The sequence below is a fragment of the Hippocampus zosterae genome, chromosome 16, assembly GCF_025434085.1.
Source record: "Hippocampus zosterae strain Florida chromosome 16, ASM2543408v3, whole genome shotgun sequence".
Classification (NCBI taxonomy): Eukaryota; Metazoa; Chordata; class Actinopteri; order Syngnathiformes; family Syngnathidae; genus Hippocampus; species Hippocampus zosterae.
Window position 1 is genome coordinate 14,837,862 of NC_067466.1, and position 19,061 is coordinate 14,856,922.

Below are 19,061 nucleotides of genomic sequence, written 5' to 3' on the forward strand. Positions count from 1 at the left end.
GTTTCTCATTTGATCGCAACATGAACCGCTTCCGCCTCTAATTTACATTTAATATGGATACATAAAACGTGATTTATAGAAAACCGTATACCCAAGTTTAACAATTGTGTTGGTAAAGAAATAAGTCTTAGCACGAACTATCCAATATTTTGTTAAAAAAAAAGAAGCTGTTAAATATATCGTTCAATAGGTGGCAGTATTGATTCTGACATAGGGTAAACCAAAACAGAGGAAGACTATTTGCTCGTCACTATGGAAACTGCTGGTGATTTACACTAGCTTTTACCTTCGTTTACTAATTGCTCAATTGGTCTTCATCGTTTTGGGTGGAAAATTTAGCCAGCTCGGTGACTTACCTAGCTCAGTTGTTTAAGAAATAACCCAGTTGTGTCGGTGCGTGCTCAGGAAAATAGACTGTGAATGAAGTAAATATCGATAACATCGTGCTAATATTTATGAATTATCCGTCATGTCAGACTGGTGTAACAGTGACATTGGAGAGGCTGTCTACCGGTCTCTGGATGCTATCAAAAACCTACGGATAAGGTTAGTATTCGTGTGAACGTTAAATTGTGTGTTACGAGGCCCGTGTTATCAGGATTAGCAGCAGCATGCCTTATTCACAAAAAGTTGAGGATATTAGGCCTTAGGTAAATTTTAGGATGAATGCACGAGATTTTAGGATGAATGCACGAGAAAAATACATTAGGTCCTATTCATCATATTTGCATTTTGACATGAGATCAAAAAGAGAGACTTGCGGATTCACAGAAAGCAAAGTTACAGTGTGCAAAAAGTACTGAAACGCTCAAAAGTGGACATGTGCTTTAGAGAAGGTCAAATGAAGTTCACCTGTAAAAGTGAAATGCAGTACATTTTAGTTTCATCTATTTATGTCCAATTAAAGGGTGTCCTTAAAGAGGGTGACCACGACAGCGTCTCTCTCCCAGCAACTCCAGCAACAAGTTCTGTCCCAGCACGATGGAGGAGTCATTGAACTGGTACCCCTCACCTCGCAAGCCCAGCCTGGTGAGAGAAAGTGTATCATGTATGGTGGCCACAAAATTCTTCGAATAGATGACATCCTGACATGTTGTTTTTGTAACCAGGTGATAACGAGGAGGACGTCATCATCGGCTGGCAGGAAAAGCTTTTCAGTCAGGTAAGCACTCCCCTTCACAGCGAAAACGACGCCACAATTATTGAGTGTTTCTGACAAACGTGTTTATCCGCAGTATGAAATGGAGCTCTTCCAAAACGAGACGGCGTGTCAGAGCCCTCTGGACCGGCAGTACAACAAAGAGGTCACGGCCCTGACTAAAACCAAGGGCCGGCAAAACCGCAGGATTTTTACCTACACAGATTATGATCGCTATACCAACTGTCATTCACTGCAGCAGCTGGTGGGTTGCACCACTTTTCCAAATAATTAACACTCAGGAATAATATTGCTTACCACAAAAAAAGTAATTTAATGTTTTTTCCCCCTCACCTTGAAAGCAGCAAGACAGTGATTTGCTCAACACAGCCAAGACCAAGCCCACCTTCCTGGCAGAAAGGATGGCCACGGTGCGACATCGAAGGCAGGACAGGCGAACCATGTGGGTGTGAAGCTCCGCCTCTCATCCCTCTACAAAGACAGTGTATGTGTGAAGGTGCTTTTGTTGTTTTCTCACAGGGACTCCAGTTTCCCCAAGTCCAAGATCATCAACTGGGAGCCGAGCGATGAGTTCAAGAGGAACAGCCATGAGGTGAACAACGTCATGCAGACAATGCATGTCATGGGAGACCTGGGGCCTCCTGGAAGGTAAAACCAGCCACACACACACACACACACACACACACACACGATATTCCCTCGAAATTGAATGAAAAGTGGTCACAGCATAACAAATGCGAACATATAGGTACATTACGCTAAGTTAGAATATCATTGAAAAGTGACTCTTGGTAAGGCATTGATATTTTACAGTTGCTTGTGCATATGTGAAGTTAGACAAACTGATGATCTGTTTTTTTTTTTCCATCCAGATCTATTTCAAATTTACCAGCAATTTTGATTAAATCTGGACAGTCTTAGATCCCATACATCTAGACCTAAATGTAGCTTGGGCTGGGTATGTCAGTAGTGATATATGTTCTCATCATATATATTTTTCTTCTCAGGTTGGGTCAGAAGGAGAATGAATTTTTGCTGTTCACTGTCAAAACAGACGGCAATGGGACCATCATAGTGAAACCTGATTTCAACAAGGGCAAAGAGCCCTACAGGCAAGTAACGGTACACTGAAGACACGATAAGTCAATATGTGAAATGACGATGTTAACACTCACGTTTGTTATGATTGTTGCAGGATAGCCACCACTGGGACCAACAAAGAGATCTGGAATCTCACCATCGAAAATGTATCAGCAACTATGAAATCCGAGGAAAAAGAAAGAGAGCAGCACTTATACAAAGATGTGTGTACACATTTTCTTCCAGAATATGCCCTGAGACAACTTAACGTTATGGTAGCCATGTAGAATTTTTTTAATGACATTAACACACTCAATTTGCTCTGTTTTGAATATGTAGCTGTATGTGAGGCACAGGGAGTTTCCAAATAGCCTCGTCGGACAGGACTTTGAAATGGTATGTCATTTGAAATACTATGTATAAGTATTGGATGTTTGTTTGTTTTGCTTGTTTCCCTATGACCTTCTGACCATCAGTCCAAAACAAGCAGACGTTGATTTTGGATTAGGGCTAACAGTATGGCAGTGCCCCACCACATTCAGCCAATGGTGATCTGTTAAAAAAAAAAAAAACAACAACAACAAAATGAAAATAATATTTTCTATCGCTGGGTGATGCTTTTTGCCAACTCTGCCTAGCAACAAGCGGGGGAACGGGTTAAAAAAATGTTGTTACTATAAGGACTGAAACAATTGTTGACCTGTTAATAGAAATTAGTATTAGTGGGTAATTATGTGTTGTGTGTGATTTCGTATGATATGTGTGTGGGCAGATTTTGTGATTCGTTCACTGTTAAAATGTGACTTTTTAGCTTTGCCTAGCCATGAAAGATTTTGACGTTTAACAATATTTTCTTGTAGCCTCCTCCAGGTGTTCTGCGCTACTTGATGAACGGAGAGATCGGTAAAGAAGGCTCAGCTCATTATTGACTGTTCGAGTTTCTAAAGTGTACTTTAAAATTGAAGGCCCTGTCTTCTTCTGTCTTGTCTCTCCAGTTTCCGCCAATGGCTTTGAATATGATAATTTATACGTTCACTTCATCTTGGAGCTGCCAAATAGTAAGTTGCGATCACTTTCTACGCTGAGGTCTTGACACATGGCCTTGAAAATAACTGTTTATTTCTTGCAAACTAGACTGGTCCAGCTTGCCAATGCAATCCCAATCTGGAGTCACGCACACCTCTCGTACCAAATCATTAGGGAAGGTCTGTACTTAACAAGCTAGTAGACAAATTTCAGCACACCGCAGACGCTGACATTTTCTCAAACTGTGCCAACAGGACAATGTGGCATATTTCTGCTACCCTTTCACCTTTGAGGTCTTCTTCATGAGTGAGAAAGAGAGTGAGGGTGAGTGTCGGGGACATGTTTTGGTTGCACGCATGGGACTTCACAATCAAGAAACTCAACACCGTTTCCTGTCATAATTGCAGAATCAGGTCCCCAGTGGCCGGTGTTGTATTTCAAAGTTGTTTCACAGGACTCGTGGCAACGATATCGAACCGAAGGCTATGGCTACCTACTCTTTCCCTCCACACCTGGTAAGTTCATATTGGGATGTAAAATGTGTCTTATGTTACAGTCAGTTCAAAGTGAGATGATGTAATGTTAGTGATAATCTAAAAATATGTGCTCCGCAGGTAAACACATCCTGACGTGTCACACATGGAGACCCCTTCAGACAGGCACGGTCTCAGCCCTAAGGCGCTTCTTCATCGGAGGTTCCCCGGAACTGGAGGACCTCAGCTACGTTAGGATACCGGGACATTTTAAGGTATTCCTGAAAATGTTGACACACATATCTACACAGACAAGTTATGAACATTTCAACACTTTTTTTTTTTTTAATGACCGTAGGGAGAGAGGCTAAGTCGCTTTGGCTTTTGCACCAAAAGCTCAGGAAGCGTAAAATTTAATCTTCACTGCATCCAGCAGTCGAGGTAAGTGCTTATTTTACAGAGTTCTGAAAGAAACTTTTCTGAATCATTTTGCTTTGTTGGTCTCTAGGGCTTTTGTGGATTCCACTTCAGCAAGGAGAAGGAGGCAGAATGCTTTCGACCAGGCCCAAGGATTTAATCATCATGATACTCTCTTAAGCACCATGGGTGAGCAGAGGACTCTTATCAGTGGAAGTGTCTGATCACAGTCTAATATTATAATGTGCAACATTTTGCTGATGTGGCCTATTTGATTCCACCAGAGGCGTTTCAACGAGCCAGAAGAAAAATGCAAGAAGTTAGAGAAAGTCTTCCCATCGACTTCATCGCCTCCGTCTCTCAAATCCAAATATGATCCACAGAAAAGTTTATATTATTTGCCATTTTAAAATTATATAGAACCTTTATAGTACTGTACTGTGTTTGATGCAGTTTTGCATTTTTAAATGATATGTTTTTGTATGTGTCAAATATGACCACGGATGATTAAAAAAAATAATGGAAAGTTGGTTTGAATTTCATTTGGTGCTCACCTTGAGATTGAAATTACATCACTCATGAATGACTGATGAATTAGGGAACTTTTCAAGGACCATGTTTGGATATATAGATGTATTTTACATTTTTTTATTTCCGATTGCTAGGTTATTGGAAGGAATATTTTTTTCCTAATATTTCTCCACCTGACGAAATTTTGCTGCATTCATGAATCGAGGGAAAAAAATATTTTCACGCCATTCCAGTTCAGAGTTTCTCGGGGAATCTCGCAGAACTGGTTTTATTTTCGTATCTGAACATGCTTAAATAACAATAGTATAAATTAAGACCCGATTAAGGTCATCAACTGAAATTTTCTAGTTATTTTTGATTTGACACGTCTATTTCCTACTCGCATTCCACTCGACAGCGCAAGAGGGAAGTGGTCCATCAACGTATCATCCGTTACACATTCTCCATCTTCCCCCGACTGGGCAAGGGACCAGCCTTCGTCCTTTACTGACACAAAGATTTCGCGGGTTCTGTAAACTCAATTTCGGTATGTAAATGGTATCAGTTTCTCACGATGTGCACAAGATTACTGTTGCATGTGATTGTTTTTTTCGGCCATGAACGTAGTCACAATCTAGCTAGGATGTCAATCAATCGCAATGGAAACGGGGCCAAGTTTTACTGATTTTGGTGACATATTAAATGTTCTAATACTGTTATGAATGACTCCGCGATATAAATGACGATTTTTTTTAATTCTTCGTGTCTGTCGAGAATCGAATCGAGAGAAGCTGATTAGCATACAAGCTAGCTAGCCAGCCATCTAGCATTAGCGAACATCTGGTTGCCCTCCACTAAAGAGGTGAAAGTAAACCTTATCACATCTACTTTCGAACTCTTCGCTCATACTACTACCGTTAATGGAATAAATAACGACAAACTAAACGTTATTGTGAACGACTTGAAAATGTTACGATACGTCGAAAGAAAATAGGCGGAACACGCCTTGTATTCTCTCTGGACAATTCACGAGGAACACCAAATGAGATAAAATACAAGCGGCATGTCTAAAATTTTGCTCAGATTGCAGAAGTGGAGAAAGTACGCAAAAGCTGTACTCAACTACAAGTACCGAGACTTGTTTTAAAAGAGTGGCAAAAGGAGAAACACTGATTCAACTCCTTCAACTTCAGACTGCAGACGACGAAAATTATATATTGAAACTACGTATGTCTGAAAAATCTACTTAAATATAGTAACAAACTATCTGTACTTATTTACTGTTCCTTACTTCCCACCACTTCTATATAAAGTGACTTGACACAATCGATAAGATCAAGTGTATTTGCAAGACAAGGGAACCGGACGGTTGCTTTTGCTTGTGATGTTGAATGTTCTGTAATCGTTCTCCAGACTACAAGAAGCACCATCATGACAGACTCCAAATATTTCACAACAAACAAAAAAGGTGAGTCCTAAAGTGTCGAAAAAGCCACCGTCTACCGTTAGTCTTCCACATAATCAAAGTCGTATATTGAAAACATTTTATTCACACTGACAGGAAGTCGTGACGAAATTGATCTCATTTTGTGCTGTTGCAGGAGAGATTTTCGAGCTGAAGGCCGAGCTGAACAATGAAAAGAAGGAGAAGCGAAAGGAGGCTGTCAAGAAGGTCATTGCTGCCATGACAGTGGGCAAGGATGTCAGGTAAAGTTCAGTCAAACTAGTCAGCATTGCGACAACTAGCGCATGATGATTCAACCGGGATATCGATCAATTAGTTTATTGGTTGGAACTTTTTTTTCCACTGTGTGCAGTGTTTTTCTTAGACAAGACTTTTGGTCATTTCTGTCAAAGTTAATGGTGGGGGAAAAAGTGCTTCTAACCAAGTGTCTTTCCAGCTCTTTGTTCCCGGATGTGGTCAACTGCATGCAAACCGACAACCTGGAGCTGAAGAAGTTGGTGTACCTCTACTTGATGAACTACGCCAAGAGCCAGCCCGACATGGCAATCATGGCTGTCAACAGCTTCGTCAAGGCAAGTTCACGCCTTAGGCCTGGATGCAGTATGCACAGTCTCCACTTGGCTTGGGCGCAGGCTTTTCTTTTTGCCCTCAGTTCCACGCTGAGAAATAAATACAGGATAGGGTTTTTCTCCTTAGTGTGTTTCAATTTGAGTTGCGTTCAATGCAACATTTTTTTTTTGTCTTTTTGCACAAATCTTAATTTTCCCTTAATTAGATAGTAATTTTTAAATATTACTATCTAATAATTCTCATCCTGGCCTCCAGGACTGTGAGGATCCCAACCCGCTCATCCGGGCCCTGGCTGTCCGCACCATGGGCTGCATCCGGGTGGACAAGATCACCGAGTATCTGTGCGAGCCGCTGCGGAAATGCCTGAAAGACGAGGACCCGTACGTGAGGAAGACGGCGGCAGTGTGCGTGGCCAAACTTCATGACATCAATGCCCAGATGGTGGAAGACCAGGGTTTCTTGGACTCGCTGAGGGATCTCATCGCTGACTCCAATCCCATGGTCGGTGACCAGTTGTTATTAACAGGCTAACCGTTAACCAGTTGACTGCCTGTGGTTTAGTTAGAAATTGGAGCAACTTGTCTATGAATGTTCTTATTACACCGTTATTCTGATACTGTTCGTTTAATCGAGTGATAAGCTTATTAAATTTGTTATCATTGAAACCTTGTGATAGGACTCATAGTACTTCTTTACTCCCTTGCATCCTTTTTAGGTTGTTGCCAACGCGGTTGCCGCCCTGTCTGAAATCAGCGAGTCTCACCCCAACAGCAACCTGCTGGACCTCAACCCCCAGAACATCAACAAGCTGCTAACGGCCCTCAACGAGTGCACCGAGTGGGGCCAGATCTTCATCCTGGACTGCTTGTCTAACTACAACCCTAAAGATGAGCGAGAGGCCCAGAGGTAGCATTACCGACAATTTCCAGACATTTTTTTTCTTATAAACCACACAAAAGACTGATTCCTTAAATATTTTCCCTCTCCACAAAGTATTTGCGAGCGCGTCACTCCACGGCTGTCCCACGCCAACTCAGCAGTGGTCCTGTCCGCCGTCAAGGTACTGATGAAGTTCTTGGAGCTGCTGCCAAAGGACTCTGACTACTACAACACCTTGCTGAAGAAGCTCTCGCCACCTCTCGTTACCTTGCTGTCCGGTGAGCCCGAGGTCCAGTACGTGGCTCTGAGGAACATCAACCTCATAGTCCAGAAAAGGTGTGTGTGTGCGTAACATATGAGTGTAAATAAAACCACAGTCTCACTTTTTGACACTTACATCTTTTATCTTTTTGTTTTGAGTGCAGGCCTGAGATCCTGAAGCAGGAAATCAAAGTGTTCTTTGTCAAATACAACGACCCTATTTATGTGAAGCTGGAAAAACTGGATATTATGATTCGTTTGGCCTCTCAGGCGAACATTGCTCAGGTAAGTTATATGAACCAGGCCTCGCAGGACCTTTAGTTAGTTAAAAAAGTGGTTGTTCTTACCTTGAAAAAAAATGTGCTTGGTGCTTTACAGGTGCTGGCTGAGTTGAAGGAGTACGCCACAGAGGTGGATGTTGACTTTGTGCGCAAGGCTGTGCGTGCCATTGGCCGCTGTGCCATTAAAGTGGAGGTATGACACAACACGTTCAGTATTTCCTCAAATAAAGACTGTGAGCAGAGGACTGGGCATTTAAGTTGATTGACTGCTACTTCATCATTTTTATTTTGTTCACATTTGCATTTTGTGTTGTGGTAAAATCGATCACCTTTTACAATGGTGATGACGACTTCCTGTCCCTGTTCTTAACCGTCCCAGCAATCGGCGGAGCGCTGCGTCAGCACCCTGCTGGACCTCATCCAGACCAAAGTCAACTACGTGGTACAGGAGGCCATAGTGGTCATCAGGGACATCTTCCGCAAGTACCCCAACAAGTGTGTGCCCGTTCCCTGTAACAACTAGCCGAAACATAATTGAAGCTGTAATGTCCCAGAGTGCCAGATTCCCAAAAGGCGCGATTTGTTCTAGGTACGAGAGTATCATTGCCACCCTGTGTGAGAATCTGGACTCTCTGGATGAGCCGGATGCTCGCGCCGCCATGATCTGGATCGTGGGCGAGTACGCCGAGAGGATCGACAACGCTGACGAGCTGCTGGAGAGCTTCCTCGAGGGCTTCCACGATGAGAGCACCCAGGTGCGCTTTTGTCATTTTATGTATCTAGTACTTCATCTATGTGCTCTTCCTTCTCGTGCTCACAAATCGGCACAGAAACACTCAAAACTATGAGCTGTCCTGTTTGTCAGTTCTGATAACCAGTTTGCTATGTTAAAAGTTGAATGCCGCCATGCGTTTGACTTGCAGGTGCAGCTCACTCTCCTGACCGCCATCGTCAAGCTCTTCCTGAAGAAGCCGTCCGAGACTCAGGAGTTGGTGCAGCAGGTCCTCAGCTTGGCCACTCAGGTGATAAAAATAACCCTAGGAAATCTTAATGTACACTTTTTCTCTTTGCTTACCCCTCCTTGTGACGACACGAGGTCCTCAGTTTACCGACATACGTTTCAAGCCTCAAAAAGGCACACAATAAATTATAAATCCAAATTCTAAATTGATTTTGCCATCCTCTACAGGACTCTGACAACCCCGACCTGCGTGACAGGGGCTACATCTACTGGCGCCTGCTGTCCACGGACCCGGTGACCGCCAAGGAGGTGGTGCTGTCGGAGAAGCCCCTCATCTCCGAAGAGACGGATCTGATCGAGCCCACCCTGCTGGACGAGCTCATCTGCCACATCGGCTCTCTGGCGTCCGTCTATCACAAACCGCCCAGCGCCTTTGTGGAGGGCAGCCACGGAATCCATCGCAAACACCTTCCTGTCCAGCATAGCAGGTATACACACACACACACACAGTGTCTGCAGACTCATTTGCATACCTGTGTAAGCATTTTTCTCATTTTTGTGTACCACCTGACAGTATTGACACAGGTGAGAGTCCGGTTAGCGGCGGGCCAGCGGCCGCGATGGACCAGCCACATGTTATTCCCAGCCAGGGTGATCTGCTGGGTGACCTTCTCAACCTGGACCTGGGTCCCCCAGTCAACGTGCCCCAGGTCTCCTCCATGCAGATGGGTGCCGTGGACCTCCTGGGAGGCGGCCTGGACAGCTTGGTGAGCTTTGACAACATCCCTAAAAGTAAAGGACAGTTTAAGTTGCACCATATGATCACCAGCTAACTGACATTAAATATTACACTATTTCCTCTAATAGTGGCCCAATTAGTCGAGTGACAAATAAACAAGAAATAAATGACAAATAAATGCCTCCTTTATCCATCAGGGGGGAAAATGGATAGCGTTCCCCTTCTTTACGCACCCTCTATACACCTTCACTACATGAAGCTCCTCAACTTATTTCAACCTAGTTAATGGGCACCAAGGTGCCACAAGATGGCAATACAGCACAACGTAAAGCTCCTCAACTAACCTCAACATTGTTCCTTGTGTGTGTGTGAGAATGATGGGTAAAAGGAGAAAGTAGGTGAATATGTGACAGCAGCAGCAGCTGCTTTTTAATTTTTTTTTCTCAAATCACACACACAGACACGAAGGAGTTAACTGCTGCTCCTGCTAATCCAAACAGCAGCACCTCATTAAACATACAGCACTGAAAAAAAACAAATATGTCCCTCTCAAGGATGCCTACTTTTTCCTTTTAGGAATAAAAACAGACTGTGAATGATTTTTTTCAAGTTCTTTTTTGTTTCAGAATTGAGTGAAGGCTCCTCTTGATGGCTTGCTGTTGCTAAGAAAAGTCTGTCTTTGTGTGTGGTCTGTCTGTCTATCATGTTCTTTTTTGGGGGGGTCCTCCTCTCTCTCTCTCTCTCTCGCTCTCTCTCTCCTGTAGCTGGGGGGCGACCTGGGCGGTGGTGTTGGGGGGAGTCCAGCTGTAAGTCCAAGCTCCTTCTGTTTGGCTGCCCGTCTTCTGCATGCTATCGCACTTTTTAACCCACGACTGTCTCGAATCGCCTTCCTCTGTATAATCTCAGTTTGTTCGCTTGCTGCCTTCCTGTCAACATTTGGCACGATTTGGCCCGTGGCGATGCCATCTGTTGTAGTTCTGATTTACATGAATGTTGACATTTAGAAAACATTGATGTAGCTGACACATAATTACAACTGTTGGGAGTATTTCCTGTATAGATTCCATTGCGAAACTCCTTAACGGGCCAAAGCATGCAAATATGCACCTGCTCTGCATTTAAGTTTGCTCACCTCTTCTTCTCATAAGGTTTTCGGTAACCCAGAGAACATTTGCATGAGCCGCTTCTGTGATTCTTGTCAGCTTCGCAGCACTTTTGTCGCTGCCGTGTTGGTGACAGCGACTTAAAATCGCTTGATTCACTCCTTCTGCTTCTCTTGTGATGTTGTTTCAGGTGGGCCAGAACTTCATCCCTTCGTCCGTCCCGAGCACTTTTGCGCCATCACCCACTCCCGCCCCTCCGGCCGTCAGCAGCAGTGGCCTCAACGACTTATTTGAGCTCTCCACGGGTATGGCCATCACATCCGGAGGCCACGTGGCCCCGAAAGCTGTGAGTTTAAAAACGCTCATGTTCAAAATTGATGAGTAGAGATTAAGAGAGACAAAGTTCGGATCTTTTTGAGCGATTGCACTGGCGTATTTTCCAAGGTATGGTTGCCTGCTGTGAAAGCCAAAGGACTGGAGATCTCCGGAACCTTTTCTCGGCGGCAGGGCCACATGTACATGGACATGACCTTCACCAACAAGGCCCTGCAGCACATGACCGACTTCGCCATCCAGTTTAACAAGAACAGGTCAATAAGCGCGCTGGCTGTGCCTCCCTAGTTGATACCACCCCATTTTAGATTTAAAGACGTGTTTGTGGTTTACCGCAGCTTTGGGATGATACCCACTAGCCCTCTGCCCATTCACACTCCGCTGATGCCCAGTCAGGGCATCGATGTCTCTTTGCCCATCAATACCATCGGGCCAGTCATGAAGATGGACCCTCTTAACAATCTCCAGGTACAGAAACAAAGTCACGATCGATTGACATGATGGGATTTTGTTCAGAAAATGTCTGCTTTGCACACAGGTGGCCGTGAAGAACAACATCGATGTCTTCTACTATAGCGTCCTCATCCCCCTCAACATATTCTTTGTTGAAGATGGAAAAATGGGTTTGTTTTTGTCTCCATTGTATCAACAAAAATTGCTTTCAAAAATTAAACTTACAATTTATTCGTTATTTCAGCACTTTCGATCAATCAATTTGAGGCCCTCAAAAGTTTAGTATCAAACCAGTTACCCTTCAGAACTTAAAAAAAGGTTAAAAAAGAAAATATACTGTGCCGAGAAGTTATTTTGGTTCTCTGCACAGCTGAACTTCTCAAGCATGCTTTTTCTCTCCTTAGAGCGACAGGTGTTCCTTGCCACCTGGAAAGATATTCCCAATGAAAATGAGCTGCAGTACCAGATAAAGGAATGCCACCTAAATGCAGGTACATCCCCGCAAACGGCAAACGCCGAAAAGTGACACGCAAGCCCACTGAAATGTCCTTTGAAAGCAACTGTAGAAAAGGAACGTACATGAGAGGGTCCAATCCCTGTGACGTCATACTGAAGACTTAAAAGTTATTTTAGGTCATCAAACTCCCAAATCTAACTGATCCAGAGTCCTTACTTGTTTGTTTTCTGTCTCCGCCCACACGCTTGTCATAGGATAACACAATCTCTTCCAACCAAAGGAAATCAAGTTCTTACGACGATAGGCATCCTTGTATATATTTCAGAATAGCTGCTTTCCCGTGTTAGTTGTCCAGTACGTTAGTTTAGAAATCCCATTAGAGCGATTTCATCCTCCTTTTCCTTATAGATGTGTTGCTAGTAGCACATTTTACAGGAACTCCCCGTGAAAAAAGCGGAACCTGTGAGGTCGAACACAATTCCTGCCGAGACTGGTTGGATAACTATTTCTTTTGGCTTTTGAAATCATTTTTCCAATAATATCAACATAGGGTGGCGATCGGCTGCAGTCCTTCTGGTTTCAAGGAACATTTTCCTTGAGGTCTACTTTGCTGTTAGAATTGTGCCGAATTTCCTCAGATTTATTGTTTGTAAATGCCCAAAGGTGAATTTATCAGCACTTGTGTAAAGTGCTCGTGTGGATCCTACGCGTGATGTCAAATCAGTGTTGTATGCTAGTTATTTAGGCTAGTATGTTAGCTAATGTTTTTTTTTAATTAAGTTACTGATGAATACTCTTAAGTGTGGCTTAATTATTATGTACCATGCTAGTTGCAATAAGTTGATGCGTTATGTCCCTTGTTTGAAAAAAATAAGACTCAATTAATTTTAGTTTTAGTGCATTTTGCAACTTGGAGAAGTTGTTCAAAACAATTGCTGGATTGGTCAGTTATTTTGATCAACGATTAACGCTTGCTGAACTGAGTCAACGACTCAAAATTAACTTTCGACTTCAGAGGTTCCATTGTAGTGTGGTACGGTTGTGTCAAATCTGGGTTTTTGATTTTGATTTTTATTTTTTAAACCACGTACAAGTAAAATTCCACTCTTGCAGACACCGTGTCAGGCAAGCTGCAGAACAACAACATCTATACCATTGCAAAGCGCAACGTGGAGGGTCAGGACATGCTCTACCAGTCCCTCAAACTCACCAACGGAATCTGGATACTGGCCGAGCTGCGCATTCAGCCAGGCAACCCCAACTACACGGTACAGTATCTCATCTGCACTGGATATAAAAGTCTACACACGCCTGCTCAAATGACTTTGTGATGTGGCAGAAGCCATTCAGTTTTGTGCTGACGGTTGACTGGTATTTTGGAACCGTGCATAGTTCAACGGGGGGGTGTAGACATTTTGTAGCCACTGTATATACACGGCATGAAAGAATCAAGACGATATAACCAACCCCTTTTGTGTCCTGTCTGGTCCCGCAGCTGTCCCTCAAGTGTCGGGCCCCCGAGGTGTCTCAGTACGTGTATCAGACGTACGACGCCGTGCTGAAGAACTGAGCGGCTGGCTTTGCACCCGCCATCCAACTGCAGTGTTACTTTGCTGCTCAAAACGGACGCGAGACATAAATTTTCCCCACCCGGTAGATAACAAAAATGGTAAATGTTCTAGTCAGGAATGCAAATGTGTTGTCATTGTGATCACAGTTCCGACATACCGTATATACAACATTATAGCTTCTTTCGCAATAACTGGGCAAAATTTTCGGGGAGGGGGGGGGGCAATTTGGACTGTGAAAATGTGTCAATCATTCCATCCTTAAACGTCTTAATGTTGCAACTGATCAAAGTGAAATTGTCGTCAACAGAGAAACTCCCTTTTTTTCTGCACACATCCATCTATGCCCATTTATTTTTTATACTAGCTACTATTTTTTTTGGGGGGGGTGTTAAACTCACTGATTTCTGCACACAAGATTTAGTACCACTACATTTTCGTCACCTCACCTTTTTTGGGGGAGGGATTAGTTAGCATTCCCATTAAGCCGGTGTTTTAGATAATGACCAAATTATGACAGAGCAGTCGCTTTAAAGCTAAATATAATGGACCTTTTCCAGTATGCTAATGCAATTACTTTTATAACTGTAAAGTAGAAAGTAACACGCGTGATTACTAGGCACAAGTTACTGACTGGCCAGTTTTGTAATTGTCCCACTATTGCAAACACATAGTCAATGCTTTGAAGACAAAAAAATAAAAAATAAAATCATAAATGCTATTTATTGTTCATCTACCTCCTTTCACACTAGCCTTTTGGTTGCAGTGCTTTCCATTCACTCTTCATTTTCTTTTCATTATCGAGCCAGTTCGAACGTTTTGCACCTCAATTCAGCCAAACTTGCAGGACCAAGCATTCACTTGTGAAATGGCAATTTGTTTTCTTATGACTATTGCTACAGCTAATGACCCCTCATAGGTTGGCGCTTAAGGGCCCTTGTGTAGATTAGTGATGTCGTTTGTGTCGTTATAAACAAGCTATTATGGCATTACCCTTTATATTCTAATACAATTAAGCCGGCCTCTAATAGAAACGGCTGTGTGACTGTACTATTCATGATGGTGGGGTTATGTAAAAAAATAAGTCCATTTTTATCCCGCATCCTGGGTTTTCTCCAGATTTCCGTAAGATTTTTATGCATATTTAGCCACTCCCATAAACATCCTTAACAATTGTTAACGATTATAGAAAGTTTAAATGTTGTTTCATCTGTTTTTCACTGTATTGCAAATGATTTGTTATTACATCACTCCTGAGATCAATAAAGTGTCACCACCATGATTTCTGTGGTCAATAAAAGTTTTTTTTTTAATATGGAAAAACAACAGACAAACGGGGTTGGTTTATTTCTTTTATTCAGGGTGTGGGGGGTGGATGCGATTCCTCACTTTTTGGCTTTTGCTTTTATTTTTTCTTGGTTATTAAAACTATATTTTAAAAGTTAGGTGACTTCGTCCTCTTGGCAATCTGAAGCAAAAACAGATTACAGGGGTGAATTCACTGAAACTTTGTTCACGTCGTCAGTGTGTACCTTAAGTTTTGGATCACCGATAAAAATGTCTTACCATGATGACCTCTCTGGTGTTATTTGAGCCACTTGTGACGCCGCAGCTCTTTGAGGGTGGGCCGTTCTTCAGGCGCCGCTGTCAGGCTCTTCTGCAGGAAATCCCGACAATCTTGGGGGGGGGGGGGGTGTATTTTTAAATATTTTTATCTTTTGCTCATATGATAGCCATAATTGAAAAGATGTCACGTCTGTATCAGCATTTTTGCCCATACAAAAAAAAAATAACTGGGGGGTGGGGGGGTTAATGACAAGAGTGGCAGGCATTCCTATGTTGTTCATTCAAAGCATTACAAGAGAAATGAATCTTTTCAGATGCGTTCCTTACCATCCGAAAACCTGTTGCTAATTTTGATCTCCTCCTTGAGGTACGCTTCCGTTTGAAATTCCACTTCACTGTGGAGGATGTCAAAGAGCACCGTCCCGATCTGCCACGCCGTGGTGGGGCCCGCCCGATACCATTGGTGGCGGAGCCACTCGGGGGGCTCCAGAGAAGGAGTTCCTGAACCCCCACCCCCCAGACCCCAATTGTACGATCAAGAAAGGGCAAACATTTCAACTTCAAAGTCACGGTCATTCAGTCTTACCAAAAAAGAGTCTGTAGAGAGATCTTTTCTTGGTGAAGCAACTCAGTCCAAAGTCGATGATGCGGACGTGAAGGCCGTCGGGGGTGCTCTCGATCAGGATGTTTTCGGTCTTGATGTCACGGTGGAAGATGTGCTTCTCCTCAAGTTTTTGAGCCACATCCAGCAACTGTTTCAGTATGACCTGTGAAATAAAAACACCATCGTGTCCCTTGTCCCTGACTGGATCTTTGTGGCCAAAGACCGCTTTTGTGTACCTTAGCCTCGCTCTCGTCAAGACACCCTCCTTTCTTGCTAATGTATTCGGTCAGGTCTTCAGCGGGAACGGGTCTCTCCATCACCAGAATGAGCTTCTGGCCCAGGTCGTACCAGTCCAGTAGAGTGACGTAAGGCGAGCGCCCCTCGGGCAAGTCTTTGGCAAGCTTCTTCATAACGGCCACCTCCGAGGACATGTTGATCCTGTCCTTATGCTTCTGAAATATCCCTTGCAAGGTTGAGCACCAGCGTCGATCCACATAACGATTCCGCGAAGTTGTTTATCTCTTACCTGTAGAGTTATATTGTTGTCTTTCGGGATGTGCTTGATGGCCACCTACGTAGTAAAAACTTTGGTCAATGCAGTCTCAACTGACTGCAGATGTCTTGAACCGCTTAAAGGTCTGTAGGCAGCGTGGTTTGCACGTACGTTATACTCACATGTGTAATACTCACTGGGAAATTGTCCGTTTTGCGGTAGCCGGTAAAGACGGATCCGCAGCCTCCTACGGCCAGCAGTCTCTCCTGCACGTATTTCAGCTCCAGTTGAGCTAAACCGCAACACAAAGAGATATTGCTTGCGTTCACGGTGACAAGACACCTCCCTGTATAAACAATGGACACCTTGTTAATTCAATGGGTATTTTTTCGCATGAATTGAGACATTGTCACACTCTCAAGGACATCTTATCGAGCCGCCCACCCGAAGTTGAACCTTCCTGTCTGTACTATTAGTTAACAAGGCCTCAGCTCAAGTTTTTTCTGTGCGCTCTAATTGTGTATGAACACACGTGCTCAAGGTCAATCAAGCATACAACAAAATGAAACTTTTAAACATGATAACGGCGGCCCGGTAGTCCAGTGGTTAGCACGTGGGCTTCACAGTGCAGAGGTACCGGGTTCGATTCCAGCTCCGGCCTCCCTGTGTGGAGTTTGCATATTCTCCCCGGGCCTGCGTGGGTTTTCTCCGGGTGCTCCGGTTTCCTCCCACATTCCAATAACATGCGCGGCAGGCTGATTGAACAATCTAAATTGTCCCTAGGTGTGAGTGTGAGTGCGAATGGTTGTTCGTTTCTGTGTGCCCTGTGATTGGCTGGCAACTGATTCAGGGTGTCCCCCGCCTACTGCCCGAAGACAGCTGGGATAGGCTCCAGCACCCCCGCGACCCTAGTGAGGATCAAGCGGCTCAGAAGATGAATGAATGAACATGATAACTTTGAGTTTGTCTATACTCAATCACTTTTTATCTACTATCATCTCAAAACCAAGAAGTAACACCAACCCCAGCAAACTCCTGAGACGTCATCGTCGCTGGGTTTCATCATCTCCGGGTGGACGCTTGCTTCCTCTCCATCCGCAGTCAGGAAGCCTCCCACTTGTGGAGCCACTTGAGTACTTTGTAGGCACGCTACAAGATAATTACATACTCTACGTTAAAGTACTACATTACATTCTGAAGAAATATTTTGTAGGTGCAGTTCATGAAGAATCTGCACAGTCAAAGAGTTAGAACAGCTGCACCCACCATTGTCACCGGAGTTGCAGGAAGACTCCTTGTCCTCTGGAAGCTCACCTTTCCTCTTCTTCCTGGCTGGAGTCTTAGCATCCTCCTCCACTTTCCTCTTGGCTCCCGTGGCCCGGGCGTCTGTCTCATAGCTGTGAGAGGGTTCACAGAGGAGCACCCGGCCTGCCCTAAGACAGCGTGTCCTGTCGGGACTGGACCTCATTTTTATACCACTGGTTCCATGGTCTGCCTTTGGGGCCTGTCGGCTTTGACGTGTGCTGCTATGCGTCGGTACTTTGAACACAATGTTCAGTTTGTTGGAATTTTTGTTGGCTATTCATACATCACTCTTTGGCCACTTAGATTATTGATCACAGTAATAATGTTCTGTTTGAATGTAAACCGTCAGATGTACACATCTATATTTAGACAATATTTGGGTGACCTGATCAAATTATATGTCCGACACGTCTAATGTTATTTCCAAGGTGTGCGCTGCGTAATGATCAGGTTTCATTTATAACATAATCGATCTTTGCTATCCTATCGACGTTATCGTGAGGCAAAAACGATTACATGCTCTTCCGCTAGATAGCAGAAGATGCATAAATACTTGCCATTCATACAACAAAATCATTTCGAGTTCAAACGGGGCCAAGTTTTACGAGCAAGTTTTGTGAGTCAGTTGAGACGAGTCCTTATCGGTTGATTTAGTTTTTGATGTTTGGTGGTATGGAGTGGAATTTTTCTGTCAATAGTGTACTTTGATTCAACTTTTCACATTTAAACTGTCACATGAGTATCAGAATGAACTTGTACTCAACAGTTACTTACCTTTTGTCATTAGCTTCCTCAACTTTGCAAACAAAGGGCATTTTTTGTGACCAGAGTTCATCTCATGAGGGGGCCCAACGGTGGTAAAAATGAATAGACAAACAAATGCATGTTTTTTTAATATGCATAAAGCGAAAACAACAGTCACCATTATTTTTTGCCGAGTGGCGCTGTAGTGGGGGGGCCGGTGTAGCGGATAAACTCGCACGCCCCCCATCCCATGCCCCTCAAGCAGACATGTGTGCCTCTCGAAGATGCGCATCTGGCGTCACGCGTGGGCACTTGCAGTCTTTAGTTGAGTGACTGGTGTGTGCATGGGGGGCTTTGGAGTTGAGCTCCCGTCGCGGTTTGTACGCCTTTCGAACGCCGATTTTGCAAGGGCGGCGTTCGTCCGACGTGCGTCCAGGTGACGTCGTGTGGTGTGACGTCATCAACATGGTCTCAGAGCTCATTTAAATGAACCACGAAGCCATCTCGTATTTTACATAATTATGAATTGTTGCATTGATAGACACTAAAATATGACCTAAAGTGTTTTTATTCATTGTTAACGCACTTAACTAATTACAAAAAATGTTGAATTG

General features: G+C 43.7%; 3 protein-coding genes across 10 annotated transcripts; 2 read left to right on the forward strand and 1 right to left on the reverse strand.

The window, feature by feature from the left end:
* The first annotated feature begins 157 nt into the window (after nt 1-157).
* Nucleotides 158-4,638, forward strand: mks1 (MKS transition zone complex subunit 1). 2 transcript variants are annotated; one of them, XM_052046442.1, is made up of 18 exons: nt 158-546; nt 908-1,029; nt 1,110-1,162; nt 1,236-1,403; nt 1,501-1,601; nt 1,679-1,807; nt 2,167-2,271; nt 2,355-2,463; nt 2,579-2,635; nt 3,100-3,142; nt 3,235-3,297; nt 3,374-3,444; nt 3,520-3,589; nt 3,673-3,780; nt 3,880-4,013; nt 4,097-4,179; nt 4,247-4,344; nt 4,440-4,638. In XM_052046442.1, exons 1-18 carry the CDS (start codon nt 470-472, stop codon nt 4,529-4,531), a joined length of 1,683 nt encoding a protein of 560 aa, XP_051902402.1. In that variant the 5' UTR covers nt 158-469; the 3' UTR covers nt 4,532-4,638. The 2 variants fall into 2 exon arrangements, with proteins under 2 accessions (XP_051902402.1, XP_051902403.1); XM_052046443.1 differs by having other exon boundaries at nt 165-546; nt 1,504-1,601; nt 4,440-4,604.
* A 421-nt stretch (nt 4,639-5,059) lies between these two features.
* On the forward strand, nt 5,060-15,014 carry ap2b1 (adaptor related protein complex 2 subunit beta 1). Of its 2 annotated transcripts, XM_052046193.1 has the most exons (22): nt 5,060-5,212; nt 6,079-6,133; nt 6,267-6,372; nt 6,567-6,702; nt 6,956-7,201; nt 7,416-7,606; nt 7,694-7,915; nt 8,005-8,125; nt 8,219-8,314; nt 8,501-8,616; nt 8,711-8,876; nt 9,045-9,143; nt 9,311-9,570; nt 9,657-9,849; nt 10,586-10,627; nt 11,115-11,270; nt 11,369-11,514; nt 11,596-11,725; nt 11,796-11,880; nt 12,115-12,201; nt 13,281-13,435; nt 13,663-15,014. In XM_052046193.1, exons 2-22 carry the CDS (start codon nt 6,097-6,099, stop codon nt 13,735-13,737), a joined length of 2,865 nt encoding a protein of 954 aa, XP_051902153.1. In that variant the 5' UTR covers nt 5,060-5,212; nt 6,079-6,096; the 3' UTR covers nt 13,738-15,014. The 2 variants fall into 2 exon arrangements, with proteins under 2 accessions (XP_051902153.1, XP_051902154.1); XM_052046194.1 differs by lacking the exon at nt 10,586-10,627.
* A 60-nt stretch (nt 15,015-15,074) lies between these two features.
* Nucleotides 15,075-18,739, reverse strand: LOC127587766 (serine/threonine-protein kinase pim-2-like). Of its 6 annotated transcripts, none has more exons than XM_052046199.1 (10): nt 18,478-18,739; nt 17,665-17,937; nt 17,422-17,547; nt 16,596-16,690; nt 16,432-16,476; nt 16,142-16,354; nt 15,888-16,068; nt 15,629-15,802; nt 15,302-15,412; nt 15,075-15,203 (listed from the first exon to the last, which is right to left on the reverse strand). In XM_052046199.1, exons 1-9 carry the CDS (start codon nt 18,737-18,739, stop codon nt 15,321-15,323), a joined length of 1,461 nt encoding a protein of 486 aa, XP_051902159.1. In that variant the 3' UTR covers nt 15,075-15,203; nt 15,302-15,320. The 6 variants fall into 6 exon arrangements, with proteins under 6 accessions (XP_051902159.1, XP_051902158.1, XP_051902157.1 ...); XM_052046198.1 differs by having other exon boundaries at nt 16,142-16,357; XM_052046197.1 differs by having other exon boundaries at nt 16,581-16,690.
* Between the last annotated feature and the right edge of the window lie 322 nt (nt 18,740-19,061).

What these genes read in the sequence shown, in the direction of transcription:
- mks1 (XM_052046442.1), top strand. Translation starts at nt 470, where the DNA reads ATGTCAGACTGGTGTAACAGTGACATTGGAGAGGCTGTCTACCGGTCT. An exon ending in GAGTGAGAAAGAGAGTGAGG is followed by an intron (nt 3,590 to 3,672) that starts GTGAGTGTCGGG and finishes TCATAATTGCAG; the next exon opens with AATCAGGTCCCCAGTGGCCG. An exon ending in CACTGCATCCAGCAGTCGAG is followed by an intron (nt 4,180 to 4,246) that starts GTAAGTGCTTAT and finishes GTTGGTCTCTAG; the next exon opens with GGCTTTTGTGGATTCCACTT.
- ap2b1 (XM_052046193.1), top strand. Translation starts at nt 6,097, where the DNA reads ATGACAGACTCCAAATATTTCACAACAAACAAAAAAG. An exon ending in ACAGTGGGCAAGGATGTCAG is followed by an intron (nt 6,373 to 6,566) that starts GTAAAGTTCAGT and finishes GTGTCTTTCCAG; the next exon opens with CTCTTTGTTCCCGGATGTGG. An exon ending in AACCTCATAGTCCAGAAAAG is followed by an intron (nt 7,916 to 8,004) that starts GTGTGTGTGTGC and finishes TTTTGAGTGCAG; the next exon opens with GCCTGAGATCCTGAAGCAGG.
- LOC127587766 (XM_052046196.1), bottom strand. Translation starts at nt 18,739, where the DNA reads ATGCGCATCTTCGAGAGGCACACATGTCTGCTTGAGGGGCATGGGATG. An exon ending in CTGCAACTCCGGTGACAATG is followed by an intron (nt 17,548 to 17,664) that starts GTGGGTGCAGCT and finishes ATTATCTTGTAG; the next exon opens with CGTGCCTACAAAGTACTCAA. An exon ending in ACAACAATATAACTCTACAG is followed by an intron (nt 16,358 to 16,431) that starts GTAAGAGATAAA and finishes GGGATATTTCAG; the next exon opens with AAGCATAAGGACAGGATCAA.